Source organism: Ogataea polymorpha (assembly GCF_001664045.1).
Source record: "Ogataea polymorpha strain NCYC 495 leu1.1 chromosome Unknown OGAPOscaffold_5, whole genome shotgun sequence".
Classification (NCBI taxonomy): Eukaryota; Fungi; Ascomycota; class Pichiomycetes; order Pichiales; family Pichiaceae; genus Ogataea; species Ogataea polymorpha.
The window spans coordinates 1,156,329-1,176,497 of record NW_017264702.1 but is presented as its reverse complement, the minus strand read 5'-3'; the positions used below and the strand labels follow the sequence as shown (position 1 = coordinate 1,176,497).

The 20,169-nt window shown below is 49.7% G+C and overlaps 10 protein-coding genes across 10 annotated transcripts; 5 read left to right on the top strand and 5 right to left on the bottom strand.

The window, feature by feature from the left end:
- Positions 1–57: 57 nt before the first annotated feature.
- OGAPODRAFT_9546 (uncharacterized protein) lies at positions 58–313 on the top strand (the record flags this gene model as incomplete). The annotated part of the gene is made up of 2 exons (XM_018357751.1): positions 58–76; positions 108–313. The coding sequence occupies 2 exons, from the start codon at positions 58–60 to the stop codon at positions 311–313; spliced, it is 225 nt and encodes a 74-aa protein (XP_018210254.1).
- A 33-nt stretch (positions 314–346) lies between these two features.
- On the bottom strand, positions 347–949 carry OGAPODRAFT_24995 (uncharacterized protein; the record flags this gene model as incomplete). Its single annotated transcript, XM_018355291.1, has 1 exon — positions 347–949. The coding sequence occupies one exon, from the start codon at positions 947–949 to the stop codon at positions 347–349; it is 603 nt and encodes a 200-aa protein (XP_018210253.1).
- On the bottom strand, positions 347–2,907 carry OGAPODRAFT_95106 (uncharacterized protein). The gene has a single exon (XM_018357683.1). It carries the CDS (start codon positions 2,835–2,837, stop codon positions 1,023–1,025), a length of 1,815 nt encoding a protein of 604 aa, XP_018210252.1. The 5' UTR covers positions 2,838–2,907; the 3' UTR covers positions 347–1,022.
- Positions 2,908–3,285: 378 nt separating this feature from the next.
- On the top strand, positions 3,286–5,150 carry OGAPODRAFT_24994 (uncharacterized protein; the record flags this gene model as incomplete). Its single annotated transcript, XM_018355290.1, has 2 exons — positions 3,286–3,400; positions 3,733–5,150. The coding sequence occupies 2 exons, from the start codon at positions 3,286–3,288 to the stop codon at positions 5,148–5,150; spliced, it is 1,533 nt and encodes a 510-aa protein (XP_018210251.1).
- A 2,675-nt stretch (positions 5,151–7,825) lies between these two features.
- On the top strand, positions 7,826–10,632 carry OGAPODRAFT_17021 (uncharacterized protein). The gene has a single exon (XM_018354827.1). The coding sequence runs from the start codon at positions 7,853–7,855 to the stop codon at positions 10,013–10,015; it is 2,163 nt and encodes a 720-aa protein (XP_018210250.1). The 5' UTR covers positions 7,826–7,852; the 3' UTR covers positions 10,016–10,632.
- On the bottom strand, positions 10,010–10,777 carry OGAPODRAFT_9540 (uncharacterized protein; the record flags this gene model as incomplete). The annotated part of the gene is made up of 1 exon (XM_018357740.1): positions 10,010–10,777. The coding sequence occupies one exon, from the start codon at positions 10,775–10,777 to the stop codon at positions 10,010–10,012; it is 768 nt and encodes a 255-aa protein (XP_018210249.1).
- Positions 10,778–10,842: 65 nt separating this feature from the next.
- On the top strand, positions 10,843–11,459 carry OGAPODRAFT_9539 (uncharacterized protein; the record flags this gene model as incomplete). Its single annotated transcript, XM_018357737.1, has 2 exons — positions 10,843–10,924; positions 10,960–11,459. The coding sequence occupies 2 exons, from the start codon at positions 10,843–10,845 to the stop codon at positions 11,457–11,459; spliced, it is 582 nt and encodes a 193-aa protein (XP_018210248.1).
- On the bottom strand, positions 10,896–13,646 carry OGAPODRAFT_95101 (uncharacterized protein; the record flags this gene model as incomplete). Its single annotated transcript, XM_018357682.1, has 2 exons — positions 10,896–10,919; positions 10,955–13,646. The coding sequence occupies one exon, from the start codon at positions 13,644–13,646 to the stop codon at positions 11,490–11,492; it is 2,157 nt and encodes a 718-aa protein (XP_018210247.1). The 3' UTR covers positions 10,896–10,919; positions 10,955–11,489.
- Positions 13,647–13,856: 210 nt separating this feature from the next.
- On the top strand, positions 13,857–15,100 carry OGAPODRAFT_101866 (uncharacterized protein; the record flags this gene model as incomplete). The annotated part of the gene is made up of 1 exon (XM_018353071.1): positions 13,857–15,100. The coding sequence occupies one exon, from the start codon at positions 13,857–13,859 to the stop codon at positions 15,081–15,083; it is 1,227 nt and encodes a 408-aa protein (XP_018210246.1). The 3' UTR covers positions 15,084–15,100.
- Positions 15,101–15,105: 5 nt separating this feature from the next.
- Positions 15,106–20,012, bottom strand: OGAPODRAFT_17020 (uncharacterized protein). The gene has a single exon (XM_018354826.1). It carries the CDS (start codon positions 19,940–19,942, stop codon positions 15,143–15,145), a length of 4,800 nt encoding a protein of 1,599 aa, XP_018210245.1. The 5' UTR covers positions 19,943–20,012; the 3' UTR covers positions 15,106–15,142.
- Between the last annotated feature and the right edge of the window lie 157 nt (positions 20,013–20,169).

Below are 20,169 nucleotides of genomic sequence, written 5' to 3'. Positions count from 1 at the left end.
GAAACTATTTTGTCTACGTTTGTGCTGCTTTATTCGGTAGGGTAAAAAAAAAATATCATGTCTACAGTGCACATTAGTACGTTGAGCTCATATTATTCTAACCGCAGCAAACATCTCGCAGGCCACGAGCGAGGACCAGATCGTGCGTTTAGCAGGCTCGTTTGGAGTTTTGTCGTCTGTCTCACTTCAGCAGGAAAAATCAGACAACACCCAAAAAGCCAGAATAGTGTACCAGCAACGCGAGGATGCGCAAAATTGCATCGAAAATCTCCATGGCTACCGTCTCGACGACCACTACTTAATGACCAAATAGATCTCTGAAAAAAGCGAAATAGATTAGTGTACATCATGCAAATGAAACGCTCTTCTTGCTGTCCGGCTTGAGAATCTCCTTCTTGGCCAACTTGGCGTTCTTGCGTCTGATAGACCGCGCCGTGGCTGCTTTGAGCTTGATCTCCTCCTTCTTGTCCTCCACCTTCATCTTTTTCTCCTGTTCCTTGCGCTCCATCTCCTGTCTTCTCAGCTCCCTTATCTCCTCGAGCCTCTTGGCCTTCTCGAGCTTCGACTCAGTCTCAAGGTCTTTCTCGTCGTTGATCTGGCGAATCAGTCTGTTGAGAGTGATGGAGTCGTTGTCAGCGACAAACTTCTTGCCCTTCTTGCCTCTCTTCTTCAAAACCCCCGGCTGGATCGCCTTGTTTAGCACAGGAATGTCTAGCTCCTTTTCGTCGTACACCTTTTCCTTCTTTTTCCCGTATAACTTGGCGATTCGGAGCTCTTTCTTGAGCTGGCTCTTTTTAACGTGTCTCTTCTCGCTCTTTGGCGTCAGCTTTGGCTGTGAAGCCAGCATGTTGCGAGCCAGTGAGTCCTGCCTCACCTCTGGCTCTATCTCACGCTTCTGATTCTGTGCGCTACGCCGCTTTGCAGCCTTCGTCTGCTTCTTTGGGACCATTCAAAAGACCTTTATTTTTTTGTGCAATTTTTTCCCTGAAAATTTGTAGCACAGCCAGTTTTGGTAGCTGCAATCACTCTCTCGCCTCTCCGCCAAAATTACGATTAGCACAGAGCCCTTCCGCAAAATTACGCTTGACAGTGTCGTAGTAGCGAGACAGCTCACAAACAAGCTCATGAAGACTCCTCAGTTTTCTATCCTTCATCTCCTCTTCTGAAATCTCTTGTGCCGGCTGTTCTCTGTCACTCACGTCCAGGTTCTCCATCATCGTGAACTGCACAACTTCGGGTATCAGGTGATCGTAGTCTGTGTTGCCAGTCTCGTCAATCTGACTGATTTTTTCACGTTCCTGGTTCTGGCTGTCTATTCGGACTTTCTCGATGATAGAGCGTTTGATCGGCGCTTTGGATGGGATTGCAGACTTGATATACTCCAAGTAATATTCCAGCTCCCTGAAAAGCTCCTCTGAAGACTCGAAAGAACGAGGAGTGCTGATTAAAGGCTCCAGCACTTCTTTCGAGATTATCGTCGAGCTGGGAAGTTCTGTGTGTATTGTCGGCGAGTTAGGCACAGGATCCTTGTGAAATTTCGTTGACAAGAGCTCCTGTAGTCGCTCCTGAGAGTCTGCGCCAAAATCGTCACTCGAAACGTTGAGTTTGTCTTTTTGGAACAGCTGCAGACGCTCAAGAACGTCTATGGGACTGACATGCGGATCGAGAATAGAGCTACCGCAAAACTCAACTGTCTTGGCCACCAAGTCAAACTTGTAGTTGCTAATTCTTCCCTCGCCATATAGCTTTAGTAGCATCACTTCAAGGTCCGACTCCTGTATTTTGAGTTTCTCCTGCAATTGGCGCAAACTGACGCGTTTGAATAGCTGCAGATACTCAACAACAAATCGCACATGAACCAGCTCGGTGACAAACGGTATGAACTGCGCAAGGAGGTTACCCTGCATCAGTTTCTTGAAATCCTCGTCGTCGTTCAAAAGTGTGTTGTACTTGGCAATGTCGGTCTCCTGAACGTACCGATAAAGCTCCATCAGCTTCACAATTTCCGGAACGTCGTCGAAGCCCTGGAAGTCGCCCGACTGGAACGGATCGATCTCGCTCTCGCTCAGCAGGTTGCTGATAATGTACTTCATCAGCACGTCGACGCGTCGATCGTCGCCACACTCGTTGAAGCCTCGAAAGCTTTCTTGGAAGCAGTGGTTGGCTGTTTGGAAGTCTTCGTCGAACATAGCCACAAGACCAGAGCACTCCTTGACGATGCCCACGATGCGCGATTGCGGGATGCTTGAGCCCAGTTTATTGGCCATTTTCGTCAGTCTAGAGAGCTCCTCGACATTGATCTCGCCATGGCTCGCAATCACCATTTCCAGAGCGAGAACTTCCAGCAAATATGTGCTTTTAATTGCTTCGGAGGAGGCTGTGACAGAATCCTCAAGTTTCTGCAGCAGCAAGCGGGCCTCGCGGTAATTTTGTTCCGCCAGCAGCAGGCCTGCGCGCCCCAGTTCAACTCGTATAACCAACCGTTCGTTGCTGGAGTTGCTGGCTTTCAGATATGCCGAGAACTTGTTGTATACCTGTTTCTGGAGCTCTGACGAGCATCCCGGGATCGGATGGTCAAACCTGTGCAGCATCTTTGAAAAAGACGAATCCCCGTACGACACAGCCATCTGCGGTAGTTGCTCAAAGAATAGGTCCAAATATCGCATAATCTTAACCGCGTCTCCAAGCTCAATGCTCACCTTGACTGCTTGTTTCGTCGACTTGAACACATACTCCGGGTTATCGTTTTTGTCTATGTTTTCCTGGAACACCTGAAGGGCCTCCTCCAGCTTCTCGTCCTGCCGCAACTCCTTCCCCCAAAAATACCGGCTCTCCATGTCGGTTGCAGACTCATCGACACTTTCCTGAGCATCGTCTTCCTCAAAAGAGAGCTCCTCCTCGTCGTCGTCATACATGTCATCGTCCCAGTCTGACATGGTAAAATTCAAGTGATTTATTTATTTTAAATTACACTGTGTCGTACTTTACATAAATCATTTTCCAAAAATGTTGTTCGAGCGCGAGAGAGCAAAAGATGGCTGGAATACAAGGCTGACTGTGGGCTGGGTGGCGCTGCTAGTTTTTTCGTTCGTCGTCTAAGTTCATGTTCCTGGTGAGCTCTTCAAGCTCCTGCTGCTCGAGAGCCAGCATGAGCTCCAATTCGCGCTCGAGCGCAAGAGTTCGCCCCCGCGGCTGCTCGTCTGCTTCCTCCTCTGAATCTGCGTCGTATTCTCGCTCGGTATCGTACTGCTCCAGCAACCTGTCCAGGTCGATTTGCTGCTGAGGATGAGCGTCCCGCGCCTGCTGCTCCATCTGCTGTGTGTCGTGGCGCTCCTCTTGGCGCAGCACAAACTCTGCCATGGGGCCTCGTCGTATCTCGGCACATCGCTCGCGTCGCTGCGTGCGCAGCTGTGCTAGAAGTTGCGTCCGGGACTGGTCGTGCGCCTTCATCGGGCGAAACATCCTGGTGATTCTGTCGTTCTGACGCTGCACCAACATGCTTATGCTCCTGGGTCCGTCGTTCCCCGCTCGGGACGGCACGTTGTCGCGTTCTGCCATGGTAGTTAATTTCTCCAGATTTATTTTATTTAGCACAGCCTGACCATGGCGAAAAAAATTGACTTGACTAATATTGATTTTAATTTATTTTCCATGCTCAGACAATTCAGACAATTCCCAAGACTGTGCACGCAGGTCCGGGTAGGTATATCCCAACACGCCAGCCACTAACAGGCCAGCATTACGCCCTTTCTCCGGAGGCCAAGAACCTCATCTCGAAAAACCTTGAGGAGGTCGACGCCGAAATGTACGACATTCTGCAGAAGGAAAAGGCCAGACAGAAAAACTCCATCACGCTGATCCCATCCGAGAACTTCACCTCGCGGGCCGTGATGGACATTCTGGGCTCGGAGATGCAGAACAAGTACTCCGAAGGATACCCGGGCGAGAGATACTACGGAGGTAACGAATTTATCGACCAGGCCGAGAGTCTGTGCCAACAAAGAGCCTTGAAGGCATTTGGTCTCGACCCTGCTGAATGGGGCGTGAACGTGCAGCCTCTGTCTGGAGCACCAGCGAATCTGTATGCCTACTCGGCGGTGCTCGAGGTCGGCGACAGACTGATGGGACTGGACCTGCCTCATGGAGGCCACTTGTCTCACGGCTACCAGACGGCATCGACCAAGATTTCGTACATCTCCAAGTACTTCCAGACAATGCCATACAGACTGGACGAGAAGACCGGTCTGATTGACTACGACATGCTCGAGAAGACCGCCGTTCTGTTCAGACCCAAGGTGATTGTGGCTGGTGCGTCTGCATACGCCAGAGTCGTCGACTACGCCAGAATGAAGCAGATTGCCGACAAGGTCGGCGCATATCTGATGTCCGACATGGCACACATCTCGGGTCTTGTGGCCGCCGGCGTCACAGATTCGCCGTTCCCATACTCGGATATTGTCACCACCACCACCCACAAGTCTCTCAGAGGACCAAGAGGTGCCATGATCTTCTTCAGAAAGGGCATCAGAAAGGTCACCAAGAAGGGTAAGGAGATTCCGTACGAGCTTGAAAAGAAGATCAACTTTTCGGTGTTCCCTGCCCATCAGGGAGGTCCCCACAACCACACCATCTCTGCTCTATCTGTGGCTCTGAAACAGGCCATGACGCCCGAGTACAAGCAATATCAGGCCGATGTGCTCTCCAACGCGGCCTACTTTGCCAAGGCGCTGCAAGAAAAGGGACTGGACCTGGTTTCTGGAGGAACCGACACCCATCTGATCCTGATCGACCTGCGCTCCAAGGGCATCGACGGAGCCAGAGTCGAGGCTGTTCTCGAGAGAGCCAACATTGCTGCCAACAAAAATACCGTTCCAGGCGATATTTCGGCTTTATTCCCATCCGGGCTGAGAGTCGGCACCCCCGCCATGACCACCAGAGGCTTCCTGAAGCCGGAGTTCGCCAAGGTGGCAGACTTTATTCAGGAAGCCATCAAGATCGCTACGGATCTCAAGGCCAAGGAGTCCGGAGCCTCTCCGAAGGAGAAACTTGCAGACTTCAAGCGTCTCGCCAGCGAAAGCGATGCTGTCAAACAGCTCGGCGCCGAAGTCCAGGAGTTTGTGTCCCAGTATCCAGTTCCTGGCGAACAGTAGTGCACCGCCACATAATAATTTTCTCCAACGGCTGTGCTTTATTTACACAAGTCTAAATTTTACCAAATCATAAACATTATCCGCTCTTTGTCCATTGCTGACCGCTTGCTGGCTACTTCATGTCGTTAAACTTGGAGGAACTTGAGCAAGTTCTTTTAAGCCATCTCAAGTCGCCAGAGGTTCGAGAACCGCAGCGGCAGGCCCTGGCTCCACGGGCCGCTCTGAAAGCCCGCGAACCGAATGTCCAGCCCGTCGTGCAGGACCCCGTGGACCTTGCTGTTGGGTTCATCAACGAAATAGTCAGCGAGACTCGCTCCCTTGGCACACATAGACTAGACAGCTCTATTCTGCGCACCATAGTGCTTTGTCTGGAGGCGGTGGAGAAAAACGATCCTATTTTACATATCAGCAAGACCCTGGAGGTCTGCAAGGTGTTTATTTCGTCGGGAATGCTGGCCGAGCCGCGCTCTCTTCTGGAGCATCTGTTTTGTTCTAAAACACAGAAACATAGTCCATCTTTGGAAGATTTGATAGGAGGTTATGAGTTTGCAGGTTTTGGCCCAAAGTTGGACGCTGAATACATTATGGTGGTTCTGGAGCTGATATTGGCCTTGAGAGTGCACAATATTTCAACGCGATTTCCAGATACAATCATTGAGAAAACATCGCCATTGATTCCATCACTCGACAGACAGCAGCGGCTCAAACTCTTCACTCTTCTTTCCCAGTTTTGCACGGTCGAACAGACCCCGGAGTCCCTGAAGTTGCGCTACTATACCCTCATGTACTTAGAAGATGCCGACACAGAGTTTTTACTGGCCACAATATTACACTTCGAAAGAGTATGTGATGCATCAGTTTATTCCAGCACGGCTGACATGTTTTACAAGCTGTGCTCCTCGTGGGCTCAAAGCCAGCAATCCTTGCGATTGCTGGAGTTTCTCGTTTACAAATACCGCCAGCTAAAGCCTGCATCTTGTACATTGCGATGGGAAGCAATGATATGTCAGCCAGTTGTGCCGACCGCTCTTGACGACCACATCTCGTATTTATTGACCACACTTGACATTTCGGACACCAACGACCGCCGGATTCTACTCAAAGCACTGGAATTGGAAAGACCGATAGCTAACGAATCGTTCTTTGCCGCCAGCGTTTGTCGAGTAATTAAAAGACTTGACTTCAATGTGAAACCAGACCAGCAGCTTGTTCTTGCACTATTGGAGGTTTCTAAAAACCTGACTCCGTCTTTAAACGTGTACGATATGACGACTATCATGCTTAAAGACCTGGACCCACTGGTGCACTCTGGATTTGGGGTTAAGACGCTTTCCTTGATGACTGAGGTGCTAAAGCACCAAAATCAGCCAAAGAGACTACGCAACTTCTCAAACTTGCTTTTCCACTTTGGCGGCAAGCTCTTGACTAAACACGAGACTGAGGCTCTCAGATGCTGGCACAAGTGTCTGGGTGTCGAAGACATTCTTGTTGAACAGAACACTGACGAGTTTGGACAGCTGAAAAATAAGGTAGAACGTATGCTGAACATGCTGATCGAGACCGAAAAATACACTCAATCATACGACATAATTTTGCATGTGTTTCAGTCGTTTGAACAGGTCCACCTTGGCTGGGAGGTCGAAAAGTATCAGGATGAGCTGACAAATACATTTGGCGTTCTATTCAAGCTGATCGCCAGGATGATCGTTCGTATGGACTCCAAATTGCCCGTTAAATTCTTTGGCGTGTGTGATAAAACGCGCGCATTTGTCACAATCGAACTGATCAAGATTCTTACTGCCATGAAGCCTTCCAGGCGGGACCAGATATCAGCCCTGATAGTCCAGGTCAAAAATGAGTTACATGACAATGGACTCTTTTTGTATTTTCTCTCATCCATTTCGATGATAATCGAGTTCGGGCTGGCCCTTAAGTCCATTGAGGCTCTGAACTTTGAAACAAACTCGGTTATGAGCGGATATCGTGACATAATTGTATGCCACATATATTTACTGCAATGTTGCGCCCAGATGTACGAAGAGTTGCTCATGAAATCCCTCGCAGCCGCTTTGTCGTGGGCCAAGACCAAGCGTGCGAAGGTCTCGGTATACGAGCTGGAGGTGCTTACAATGGTGGTCCGTGTTCTCAATTATTCCGATCTGACAGATTACGCTAGTTATTTGTTGGAGGTTGCAAGACAAAATGCTGATTTTGGTGATTCGGACCTGAAACTAAAAATAGAGGCTGCATCTTTGAAATTGCAGCTAGGTCTGCCAAACGATGCTCTAGAACTTTTAGGCGAAATGCCCAGCAATGCCCTGGAAGCCGTGAGGTACAAAATGTTGAAGACAGAATGTCATGTATTACTGAAGCACGATACGGCCCGGGAGGAGTGTACTGAATTGCTCTCACTCTTCAAAAATGAGCAACTCCAGCTGTCCAAGCAGTCTAGCAAGCTCGACGTCAGCAAGCTGCTCATGTTGGCTGCTGGCGTGTCGGTGCTGATGTCTCTTTTCCATCGCGAAAAAAATAAAATTGAGAGTGTGCTGAATCTTAAGCAGAGCATCAGGGTGCTTCAGTCTGTGATGAAGAACTTTCTGGTTACCGATGGGAGCTCGATAGAAATCGACCTTTGTCACAAGAATATGCTCAAAATGCAGTTTGTATCCTCAATGCTGCAGGCTTATAGCTCCCTGGCTGTCATGATGCTGGAACTGGGGCTAGCCAAAGATTTCGAGTACTACGAGGCCGAGATTGAGAAGGTTCTTACGCACCAGTCGTGCGTGGTGCTCAAGTCGAAGTATTTCTTCAAGTTGGCCAAACACCATGTCTACAAGAACGATCTCTCACGAGCAAAAGAATTATTGGAGAAAGGCACTAGATATGCTCAACAAATGCGATTTGAGTCCCTCCAGGTTGAGTTTGAAAAGCTGACCGCGTATGAACTATTCTATCAAACGGCCGAGTGCAGCGACGTCCATGTGATCCGCGATAAGGTGGATCTTTTTTTCCGTCTTCTGGCAGAGCACGAAATCGACGGTGGCAAGTTTTATCAACAGGTGGTGTACGAGCTCAAACTTGGCCGCTTGTTGGTCAACGAGAAAGAATTTGTTGCATTTCTGCGCATGTTTCTGCCTTTAAACGGCAAAGAGAAGACCAGCCGAGTGGAAACTGCGGTGACCAAAATCAAGGAAATGATATTTGAGACGGTCAACCAGGACCTTGAAAATATTTTCGCACGCGATTCCGTGGTTGTCATGAAAGAAGGCGTGATGGACAACTTGTACGCTGCTTGTATCCGGGAATGTGCCAAGTTTGTGAACGAGCCTAGATTGGTGAGCGAGGATATATCCAAAGGAGCTATTTCCGTGCTTCTTGCTAGTGGAGCCAGTTTGCGCTCTGATTTGGACTCGCTGTTGTTGCGGAACGAGTTGATGCGCTACGAGTCCATTGAGTATGACCGAAAGCTAAACCTGGCTGTTGAAAGCATGCGACAACTCGTCCCGCTCGTATGCCAGCCCGACTACCAAGTCTCTGCTACGCAAATGCACAATCTCCCCTCTGTTCTTCCATCAAACTGGGTCACTGTGTGCTTGGATCTTGATATGAGCAGCGGGTGTCTGCTTCTTACTCGATATGGCCCCAAGCAAGACCCAATATTGCTCAAGCTTCCTCTGGAAAGACATCTCATTGGCCGTCACGCATCCTTTGGATCTGCAGTCCAGGAGTTAGAGGCTATAATCCAAGAAAGTGACCGCACCACCAGAATAGAGGTCACCTCTCTCGTAAAATCCAGAGCTGACCGTGCTAATTGGTGGGCCCAGCGCAAATCGCTTGACAGAAGATTGAAACAGCTCTTATGGGAGATAGACAGTCACTGGTTTGGCTGTTTTAAAGGAATTTTTGGCCGTTTAGTTTTTGAGAAAGATGTGGTGGAAGAGACACGTGTCTCTCTTGAACGTATTTTGAGCAAAGAAGTTGGTCACTCTATTGAACTTGGAACGTTTGAGACAGAACTAATTCTTCAGCTCGATCTGCAGCTGGAATCAGCTACATCGGACGTGGAAGACTGGTTCCAGCATATTCAGATCTCCGACGAGGCAGATTACCGGCGACTTTTTTTGGCTATCGAGCCAGAGCTCCAGCGGGTACGTCCTAGATCTACGGTAGACCATACCGTCCTCGTTGTTTCTCCTGAATGTGTGAAGCTACCATGGGAATCTGTGCCGTTCCTCCGGAACAGATCTGTATCGCGAATGCCGTCTATAAAGATGCTTGTGGATCTTCTGATCGAGCACGAAAAGCATCTCAATCTTGGCATCTCTGTTGCAACAGGATACTTTGTGATCAATCCGGGTGGAGACCTCAAAAGAACAGAAACCAATTTTACGGAAATATTTGCTAGCCGGTGCGGTTGGGAAGGGATTATTGGAAGCCGCCCCAGCGAGGAGCAGATTTTGCAGGGTTTTCAGAAAGACTTGTATGTTTATGTGGGCCACGGCGGCGGAGAACAGTATATTCGGTCGAAAACCGTCAAGAGCATGGCAAAGTTGCCTCCAGCTCTGCTTTTAGGGTGTTCCTCGGGGAAACTGAAGCTTCAAGGTGTTTTCAAGCCACACGGAACTGTCTACAACTACCTGATGGGTGGAAGTCCAATGGTGGTTGCAAACCTCTGGGATGTGACCGACAAGGATATTGACAAGTTTACTCTCCACGTGCTGGAGAAATGGGGATTTTCGGGGCCGTCGGGCTGTGATATTGGTCATAGCATTGCACAGAGCCGGGACGTTTGTGTTCTTCCGTATTTGAACGGCGCTGCTCCTGTGCTATATGGGATTCCATTCAAAATACGTAATGAGTTATGATGCATGGTTATTTCTTTCGAAATACAGTAACGTTTTGTAGAGACAGGCAAGAAACTTGGCTGTGTCGTGGTTGGCCGGGAGCGGACTAGGGAGCGTAGCAAGGCTTTCTAATATTGACTGATCGGGGATATTGACATGAAACGTGAGCGGGTGGAACTTGACAATGTTCCTTGATGGAGCAAAAGACAGATGGACCCCGTTGTCGTCACCAATGCGGGTCTTGGTGCGGACGTTTTCTATCTCTTTCTTGAGTGTATCCAGAGTGATTTGTTCTATAACCTGTGCATTTTGAGCCAAATAGCCGGCATTTGGATATCCCTTCTCTTTATAGGTGACGAAAGGCGGCGTGAGAGCAAAGTCTGGTTTTTTGCCGATTTTTTGAAAGGCCTCAAGAAAGGTTTTGTCGTTGGGCAGGTACATTATGAGCTCGTCTTTTTTGGCTGCCGGTCTGATATCAGGAACCATCACCGAGTCAAACTGCGAGTCTGTGAGCTCGTTTTGCACGCAGACAAATCTAACAAATAAATCTCTGGGAACAACCACACGGGATGGGACGATAGCTCTGCAGGGAGAGCTGGCGATCTGCGCAAACACGTTCGAGGACAAGTCTTCGTACGACTGGATTCTTTTGGCAAACGCGCGCCGTCGACCAGACCATTTTGCGGGCCGCTCAAATGCGGGCGAGCACAGCACCGACTCAGGAACTTTATCAAGCGGTTTGTGTTTTTTGAGTCTGTGAATCAAAGACGCATTAAATCTCATAAATATTAATTTTGCAAATGTAACAGAGGTGCATTTAATTTTTCATATCTTTTATTTAGCTAAAAATGAACCGTCTTCGATATTTCTCGTCGAAGACGCCGCCGGTGGAGGCATACAAGCAAGCAATGTCTTCATTCGGGTCGCAAGGTATGTATGCTTCGAGACCAGCAGCCTAACGCCAGCCATGATCCTGACAGCACCAGCTTTATCGGCGTCGGTGTCCGATTTGCACGGAATGACACTTTCCTCGGTGAGCTCGCTCACCGTCAGTCCTGAACCCATGGTCCAGTTCAACTTGCAGGTGCCGTCCAGGACGTCACAAACGCTGCACGAGTCCGGGTTCCTGGCGCTGCACATCCTGCCTCCAGTCAAGGAGTCTGTGCGGCTGGCCAGGGCGTTTTCGAGAGGAACGCAGGGGAACTGTGTGACGAAGCCGTTCGAGGAGCTCAAAAAGGACGAGTGGTCGTACTTCACGACAGAATCTCTGAAAATACCTGTTCTTTCGCTCGCTGAGCGGATCTTGATCTGTGAAAAGCACCAGGTGTTTTGTGTATATAATCATGAGCTATGGACGTGTCGAGTGCGGGAGATTGTGCAGCGGGAAGTCGACGCCGATGTCACGGGCGGGCTACTCTACTTCAACCGACGGTTCCATGCGGTGGGAGGGAAATTGGAGCATTAATAAATTCATGTGTCTACAGACTAGTCGTAGCTAATGCTGGAGCTGTTTTTCGAATCTACTGATCTCGTTCATGATCACGCGGTGCTTTTCTGCCCGTTGGCCAGCGCGGATGCTTCTGTGTTCCTGGCGCAGCCGCACCTCTGCAGTTTTGAGCTGCTCGATCTCGAGCTCAAGTCGTTTGACGTCGTTGGCAATGCGTTCTTTTTTCTGCATGAGTTTCTCCTTTTTCTGCACCAGCGGGGCCCGTTCTGCCTCGAGTGCCGCGATCCGCGCCTTTTCGGTCTCGAGCTTCTCGAAATGAGCGTTCTCGAACGCCTGCAACAGCCGCATCTCCGAGTCATACGCCCGTTTCGTGTCCAGATACCGCTCGTCAACCTCCGACTGCTGCGTGTACAAATACTCGGCCTCCTTGGACAGCTTGCTGATTTCACGCTCGCTCTTGGCCACTGCCTGACGCAAAGACTCGACCTTCTTGTAGTTGCGCGTCTCGTCCGTGAAAGTTGGCCGGCTGTTGAGCGACTCGATCTCGGCTTTGAGCGCCGCCGACCGCTTGCGCCAGTCGGTCTTGAGCTTCTTGAGCTTCATTTTCTCGCGCTCGATCGCCGCCTGCGTTGTCACCACAGACTCCTGCAGCGTGGCGAGGGGCGAGGAGTGCTTGGACTCGGTCAGAATGCGGTGCTTGTGGATAGTGCTCACCGTGGCAACCGCCAGAAGCTCTCGCTCGTCCTTGCCGTTCACGTTCACAAACTCCACGTCGTACTGCGACAGCGGGCTCAGGCCGCTCACAATCACTAGCTCGCGCTCTTCCAGCCCGATCAGCGCCGTCTGCTCCCAGATGATGCCATTCACCATCACCAGCAGCTGGTCTATGTACACGTTACGCAGCTCGAACGCCACGGCTGTTTCGCCTGTATACCAGATGAAGCATTGAGCCGAATCGGCCAGCGACCGCGTCCAGCCGTCTGGGTCCCTGTTGGTGGTGACGAGCGCGTTCTGCTGGTAGTATTCGCCCGAGTAAAGGTCCGGCCGGCCAAACATGGTTTTCGCGGCCGAAACGAACGCCCAGATCGGCTGCTGCACGCGGCCCGTCATGCTCTTGATGCGTTTCTCCACGTATGGCGTCAGCTTGGCTTTGGAGCTGTTGGCGGCAAGACTAGCCGTCTGGGGAGACTGCGTGGCTGAATTGGAGTAATTCAGAGACGGGAACAAAAATAGCCGGCAGTAGTTCTCGAAATTCTGCGCCACCACCAGGCTGGCCGACGACACGTCGTTCATGTTGAGGATCTGGTGGTCGGGCGGGAACGAGGCAGGCGCCGAGTCGGCAGACTGGTGTGAGTCAGCAGTCTCCTCGGACGACGAGGAGCATGGGCGCACAAGCCCGGGAATCGTGCTATCTGCAATGTGCGGCGAAACGGTGATGTTTTTTGTTTCTGCGGTGAGCTCGCTGGCGTACGGCTTTGTTACCGGTTTGCTGGACAGCTTGCCACCCACGCCCGAGTCCTGCGGCCTGGCAGCCAGTTTCCGAACCCACGGGTTGATGTTGCACATGATAGTGTAGATGGAGAGCGTCGCGTAGACAAAGTCGACGAGGTGGTCGACGCGGAAAATGAGCATCTGTCGCACACGGCTCTTGAGAGGCGACCAGGTGTAGAGCAGGTGTTTGAGGGAAGTCTTGGGATATCGAACGTAGGCCGAGTAGAGAAACGCGTCTGTAACGGCGGATCCGTCGAGATAGACAAGATACACGTTTTTCACCAGAAATGTGGCGAGGTTCTCGATCAGCAGAACGACCAGCATCGAGAGAAATGCGTTGAAGATGTATTTTTGCTTTGTAGATGCCAGATTCGAGGCCACAAACGCCTTGGCCAGCAGATGCATGTAGTCAAGCAGCCCCGGGGCAACAAACAGCAGCGCCAGCGTGAGGCCCACATCGATGCTCAAAAACCCCAGCAGATACGACCCTCGCCCGAGACTCGACGATGCCGAATACTCTGCGTTGTGGTCGAGGCCGCTGAGCTTGTGGCGGTACACGAGCGATAGCGTCGACCTGACAAACCGCGACGAGTTCAGCGTCGCATACAAAGTCAGCACGGCAACACTGATCCAGCTCGGGAGTACCATGAGGACGGCCAGAATGGCCACTGTATCTGTCAAGGGGTGTAAAGGAATGAGAGACTTGGGCTCCATGTGTGGAAAAAAAATGCAGGTTTCGGGGATCTATTGATGCGGGAAAAATATGACGACGGCAAGAGATGAGCGCAACCGTTACAATTGCCTATGCACGCAAGGTCTCAGTACATCAAAGATGCGAAAGAAAGGTGGAACTAAAATATTTGATTCATTTGTTTTGGGCAAGTTGCACGACCCCGAAATTATTTTCACCTGTACCTGACCAGCATGACTTTGGAGGCCATAAGGTTCGATTCGCAGAGGGTGACGTTGGAGATTTTGAACCAGCTGCTGGTCCCGTACGATACACAGTACCTGTCGGTCGGTAGCATGGCGCCATGTGACGCGGACACGTCGTTTTCCGGGTACGAGGCCATCAAAGGCATGTACACCAGAGGAGCGCCGGCCATCATGCTGGTGGGGTGTTTTTCTGTGGTTGTGGAGCTGAATAGGGTGATCAACCAGAACGACAATCCCTTCGGATACAATCAGGACGATTTGGCAGAGTTTAAGGCCCTACTGGAGAAGAGAATTGACCTTCTTGTTGAATCCAGACCAACGGCCGTCAACCTGCTCAATGGCTGCAACGAGATGAAAAAAATCATCCAGCACAAACACAGCTTAGAAGAGTTGTACTCGGGCCTGTTGAAATTCACCGTCGAGCTGTACAAAGACGATCTGGAGTCGAACTACGCCATAGGAGCGAACGGGGTGAGGTACATCTACCAGGAGCTGGAGAAAGAGGGATTCACAGGAGACTTTGCCGTCATGACCATCTGCAACACGGGCTCGCTGGCAACGTCTGGCTACGGAACTGCTCTGGGCATCATCCGGGCATTGCACCAAGAGGCTCGGTCGAACTCGACTAGAATGAGCCATGTGTATGCATGCGAAACTAGGCCGTATAACCAGGGCTCGAGATTGACCGCGTACGAGTTGCAATACGAAAACATCCCGTTCACGCTCATCACAGACAATATGGTGTCGTTTCTGGTGGACTCGCTGGCGCGCCAGAAAACCAACAGGTCGCTGCCAAGTACGGCTCCAATAAAATTCATCATCGTGGGGGCAGACAGAATAGTAAAGAATGGCGATCTTGCCAATAAAATTGGCACGTTCCAGCTCTCACTGATTGCATCACTGTATCCATCGATCAAGTTTGTCGGGGCGGCGCCTACCACGACGATCGATTTCACCAGAAACACCGGGGACGAGATCGTGATTGAGCAACGGCCCAAGAGGGAGCTCACGGAAATCATGGGAGCAGCAGTCGCCAAAGACGGCTCTTTAGTCCAGGGAAAAGACGGTGTGGAGCTACAAAAAGTCAGAATGGCGCCGGCGGGTATAGACGTGTGGAACCCTTCTTTCGACGTGACGCCGCACGAAAAGATCGACTGTATCGTGACGGAGAAAAAATATTTCTTGAAAAAAGACGGGGTGTTCAATCTGGAATAATCAATGAGACTCAACACGAATAATTGGTATTCTATTCTTATTTTGTATACTTTACAAATTCAAAATCCGTTTCCAAACCCTGCTCCAGTAGGTTGGAATCCGATTGGGGGTGGAGCCTGGATACCGGTTCCGTTAGTCAGGAGCAGCCTCTGGCCAAGAGCAGGCTGTTCCTCCTCAGTTTTGGTTTCCCTAGCTTGTCTCTCCTTCAAGTCCGCATACAGTTCAGACAGCCTATCCTGGTTCTCCTTAGCAACAGAGATTTCGTATGGCTTTATGTAGTCGCCGAGATTGTGCAGCCATGCCAATTCCAGTGCGACATCGTGCGGAATCAAGTGGTAGCATGCGTACAAGGTGGCAACAAAACACTCCTTGTTTCCCGTGTCAACAAAGTATGTCAGGAGGTCCGTGGCCACCTTCACAGTGTTCGACATTGCGGCAGTCTCAATGGCGTCAGCCCACAGCTTGTCGGCCTTGAGCAGACCAATCGCTTTGTTCCATTTCTTGTTTTTCCTGTAGATAATGGCAGCAATTTGTCTGAAGAAGATGAGATCGTGCTTCTCCAGTCTCTCGGCCAGTCCCAGATGGTCAAACTTGTCGTGGGCATCGATCACAGACCTCAACGACTTGTAGTCTTCCTCCTCGATCAGAAGATCGTGGTAGGCCTGATTCACCATGGAGTTGTTCTTGTCCAGCACAGAGATCAAAAATGGTTTGATAAGTGGCAGGTTGTCGGACTTGACAAAAATTTTGATCACTCTTGGGAGGTCCAATCTTGGGGTCAGAACAGTCAGCAGGTCCGTCAAAAGGGTAGGGTGTGTATTCAGATAGAAATTGATGGCCTTGTAGTAGATCTCCAAGTTGGCAACCTTGACAATGATCTCCTTGAACGATGAGTGTTCAAACGCAGTCTCGGACCGCTCCATCATGGCCAGAGCAGCGTTATCCCACTCGTCGTAGTGACAGTAAAGGAAGATCAGCTCTGGCCACAGATGTGCACTCTCGCACGCCCTAATCACCTTTGGAATGTTCAACCTAGACCAGAACAGCTTCAAATGCTCCATTGTGTCCTGTGGTCTATATTTGGTGTAAAGGATAGCCAGCTCGGTGAACATACCCATATGAGCTCTTTCCAGAGAAAGACCGTTCTCAAACAGTTGTATCAACTCCTTGAAGTAGCCATTGTACTCGTATTGCTTCACCAGCTCGTCCAACTCTTCCGCATGAACAATCAGGTTCAAACCACACATTTGTGCAAGCTTGAACTCCTTGTTGTCAATACAGGCCTGGTTGACCTGCTTCCAAACGGAAACATTGGAAGCCTTTCTAGCACAGTCGACGGCAGATTGGTAATCCTTGAGGTAAACCAAGGTGGATGCCAGCTTCGAGTAGTTGGAGATATTAGCATACAGCAACTTGGCAGCCTGGTAGTTTTTGTTAGCATACAACTTGTCTCCGATGCTCTCAACATCAGCAACGTTGGTCAATTGCAGGAACTTCTCAATTTCAGGCAGCTTGTCCAAAGCAGCATAGGCATTAATAATTGCCCCGTCAATCTTTGGCTCTCTCAAAGTCTGTCTAGCCATCAGCAAGTAAGGAATAAGCTCCTCCTCTTTACCTGCATGCTCGGCAATGTCAATGACCTGCTCAAAGTTGGATGGATCGTTGGCCTTTAAGTACGAATTGATAGCCTCTGGAATTCTTAGGCCATTCAACTGAGCAGCACCCAGCTGCGACCACAACTCTGGTTTCTCAAGCTTCTCGGCGTAATCCTCACCTCTGTCTAGAGACATGATATCTTCAAGAAGAACCTTCATAGCTTCGGTGTATCTCTCAAACTTGTTGTAGATCTCAAACGCCTCCTCTTGCAAGCCATTCTCGATACACAGAGGGGCAACTTCGTCTGGATCATAAGCATCCAGCTTCTCGATATAAGAGCTGACCTTGGACTTGTCTACCTTGATGGCAGTTAAGATTAACAGAGCCTGTAGAGATGGGTTGTCGCTGAATGGAGATGGCTCCAGGATAATTTTCTCCAAAAGCTCGGTCAGTTCGCCAGGTAGATCGTTCTCCATGAACGCCTTAACGGCAATTGAAATCGGCTCTGGATCCTCAAGCTCTGGAACGGCTGTTCCCACAACCTGGTCAACAACCTGCCTGCGATGAATGTTGTCCTCGGACAAGACTTTGCCCCATAGAGCCAAGTCTGATCTTTTGAGCAAGTATCTGGCCTGGTACTTGTACATGGCATTTTCATTGGTGATACTGATCAACTCGTCGTCATTCATTCCCTTGTCGTAGGCAATGTAGGCGAGGTATGGGTCTCTCTTCTCGCAGTACTTACCAACAACCAGAGTATCGTACTGGTCATTTTCCACCAAGAATTTCTCTGGGTTATTGTTAGAGTCAATGTAAATTTTGGCCAGAGTATCGTAGACGGCTTTGTCAGTGGCACCGGACTGCAAAGTAGCCTCTAAGAATGGGAGCAGGATCTTGAGTCTGTTTCTCTTCTCCACCTCCTCACAAAGCTCGGCGATTGGAACTTGGCCAAAAACAGATTGCAGAAGTGACTTGATGACGCTCTCATCACAGTCGACATCCAACAGAGCAGCAACAACCTGCGCAGTCTTGGATGGGTTCACCTGTTGAACATAAACTTCGATGAATTTGAAGAAATGGTTCTTGTAAAGATAGAGAATCAAGTCGTGGACATAGTTGAATCTATCGCAAACAATAATCAATGGCAGCTGGTCTTGGAGTTTAGCCTCCTTGAGGAAGTTCTTGACTTTTTCTCCATTGTAAACGTTATTTTCTCTAACAACTCTTTCAATTTCCTTCACCTGTCCCAATTTAGCAGCACATTGGATGTATCTTAACACAACTTCAGGGTCCTGGGATAGGTTGACAATCGAGGCCAAGTAGTAGTACTCACCCTCAGTGCACTTGAAGTCTTCAAAGATCTTGATCAAAGTGGATGGACCAATAAGCTCGGAGTACTTGGTTGCCACCTGGATCACAACTTGCAAATTCTGAGCCATATTTTGGGACAGCATTTCTCTCAAACATGCAACAGATTGTTCAACATTAAGCTTGCCAAAGTATGCAACCAACCAGTCAACGGGCAACACGTTGGAGTGAACAATCACTCGCTTAATGTCCTTGATGTTCTCGTAGTGTTCTAGAGCCCTCTGATAAAGACCAGCTTTCTCACACAAAGTCGCGATAGTTGGTCTATCGTAATGAGAAAACATGGCATTACCCAGGATTGCGTCTGCAACTTGAGGAGCATGTAACAAGTTGACCTCGAGCAATCTGGTTTGCAAGTGTCCTTCTGAAGGCTTATCCTCTTTCAAAGCATCCAAGAGGAATGCTGTTCCTTGTTGAATGTAGTTCTGAGAAAGGAAAATGTCCGCAATTTTCTGGACATCTAGATCTGGCTGTTGAGAGTATAGTTGAGTCGCAAACTCGGCTGCCTTGTCTGGGTTGACTCTCAAAATGTTCTGAATCAGCACGGTAAAGTTTGGATGATAATTGGATCTCTCGCAGTATGGAAGAATCTTATCGAATTGGCCCAACTCTCCAAGACACGTCACAACCTTGGCTGGAACTTCTGCCTTATAATACACAGCCAAGGCTAGAGTCGTATTGTATGGTTTGATAAGATCACCCAACTCTTCAGAGTAGTCAAGTTTTTCTTCCTTCAGGTACTTCTCTAATGTTTCAATTCTATTTTGTTGGAGCAGGGGTCTCACCAGTTCGAGAGTTTCATATTTATTGAGGGATCCTCTGTCCAGGAGATAAACCAGATACTGTAGAATAGGAGCAGGCTGGCCTGGAGGCGTTGGAAGTGTCTTTAATCTGGAAATGGTGTCCGGGGTTCTCAATTGCACAGAGGATGCTGCAATCTTGACTGCCGAGGCGTAGTCACCTTGGGCAAGCGTCTGATTGAACTGTTGCGCGAAAAGAGACTCTGCTCCAGGAAGTCCTGCTCTTGAGGCCAGATTTAAAGCCAGCTCGACGTCGCCCAGGTTTTTCAGGATGTAGTTGACAATTCTGTCGCTGGCCACTTCGACAGCAAGAACGGCACCGCTTCTATTGACAGTGATTATTCCGGCGCTTTCATCAAACTTGGAGGCTGTGAAAATAGGGTCCGAAGAAATCCTATTCAGGAAGATCTTTTTGCCGGATTCCAGATCGTACAGATGGATGAAACCGAACTTGGTCAGCACATAGACAATGCCGTACTTATTGGACACATGAATGGCCACTGGGAAGTCATTTGCAATCTCTGCAGGGAAAAAGATATCGGCCGATTTCTTGGTGAACACTGGGGCACCTTCCTGGTGGTCGATCTCCAAAACATGGAGATTTCCTCCATCGACGGTTCTGGAGGCACATGCAAACAGTTGAGTATCGACCGGAGAGTTCTGGAGCTTGAACTTGGCAAAGGCACACACATGGCCCTCGATTGGCTGCGAGACGTTTCTTGCCTTGGAATAGAGCTGGATGTGGCCGACTATTCTTCCGTTTTCTTGTGCAATACCGCAAAGCGCAAACCACGAGAGATTGTAGTTGGCGATCAGGTTGGTCAGCTGGCAGTTGGCCAAAGAGACGTGTCTAGCGGTCAGTTGGACAGGCCCGTTTTCTGTGCCGTCAAACACAGCCCAGGTATAGATGGACGACGCGGTGACGAGGCCGATGGTGGAGTCGTCGAGCCAGCTCCAGAATATCACCGGCTCGCTCATGATGTTGGACTTGAGTCTTTGTTTGGTGGAGAGATTGAAAATCTGGAGCGTGGTACCGTTTGCCCTCAACGCAATGACGTTCTGGGAGGGGTGCATGATGACAGAGTCGGCGCTCATGGATTTCCTGGTGACTTGGTTGTTGTTTTTCAGGTCGACGATGGCGACGGAATTGCCCGCTTCCGATGTTTCTCTACAGCAAACATAGTGGTCCGATTGGAGCGTAGTTGCCATGAAATTGAAGGATTGCGGGGAGATGCCCAGAGAGGACAATTGACAAACGTCAATAAGATCGATTGGAGGGTTTTCAGACATTCTCCAAGGGTTAATCCTATCAAGTTTGAAGA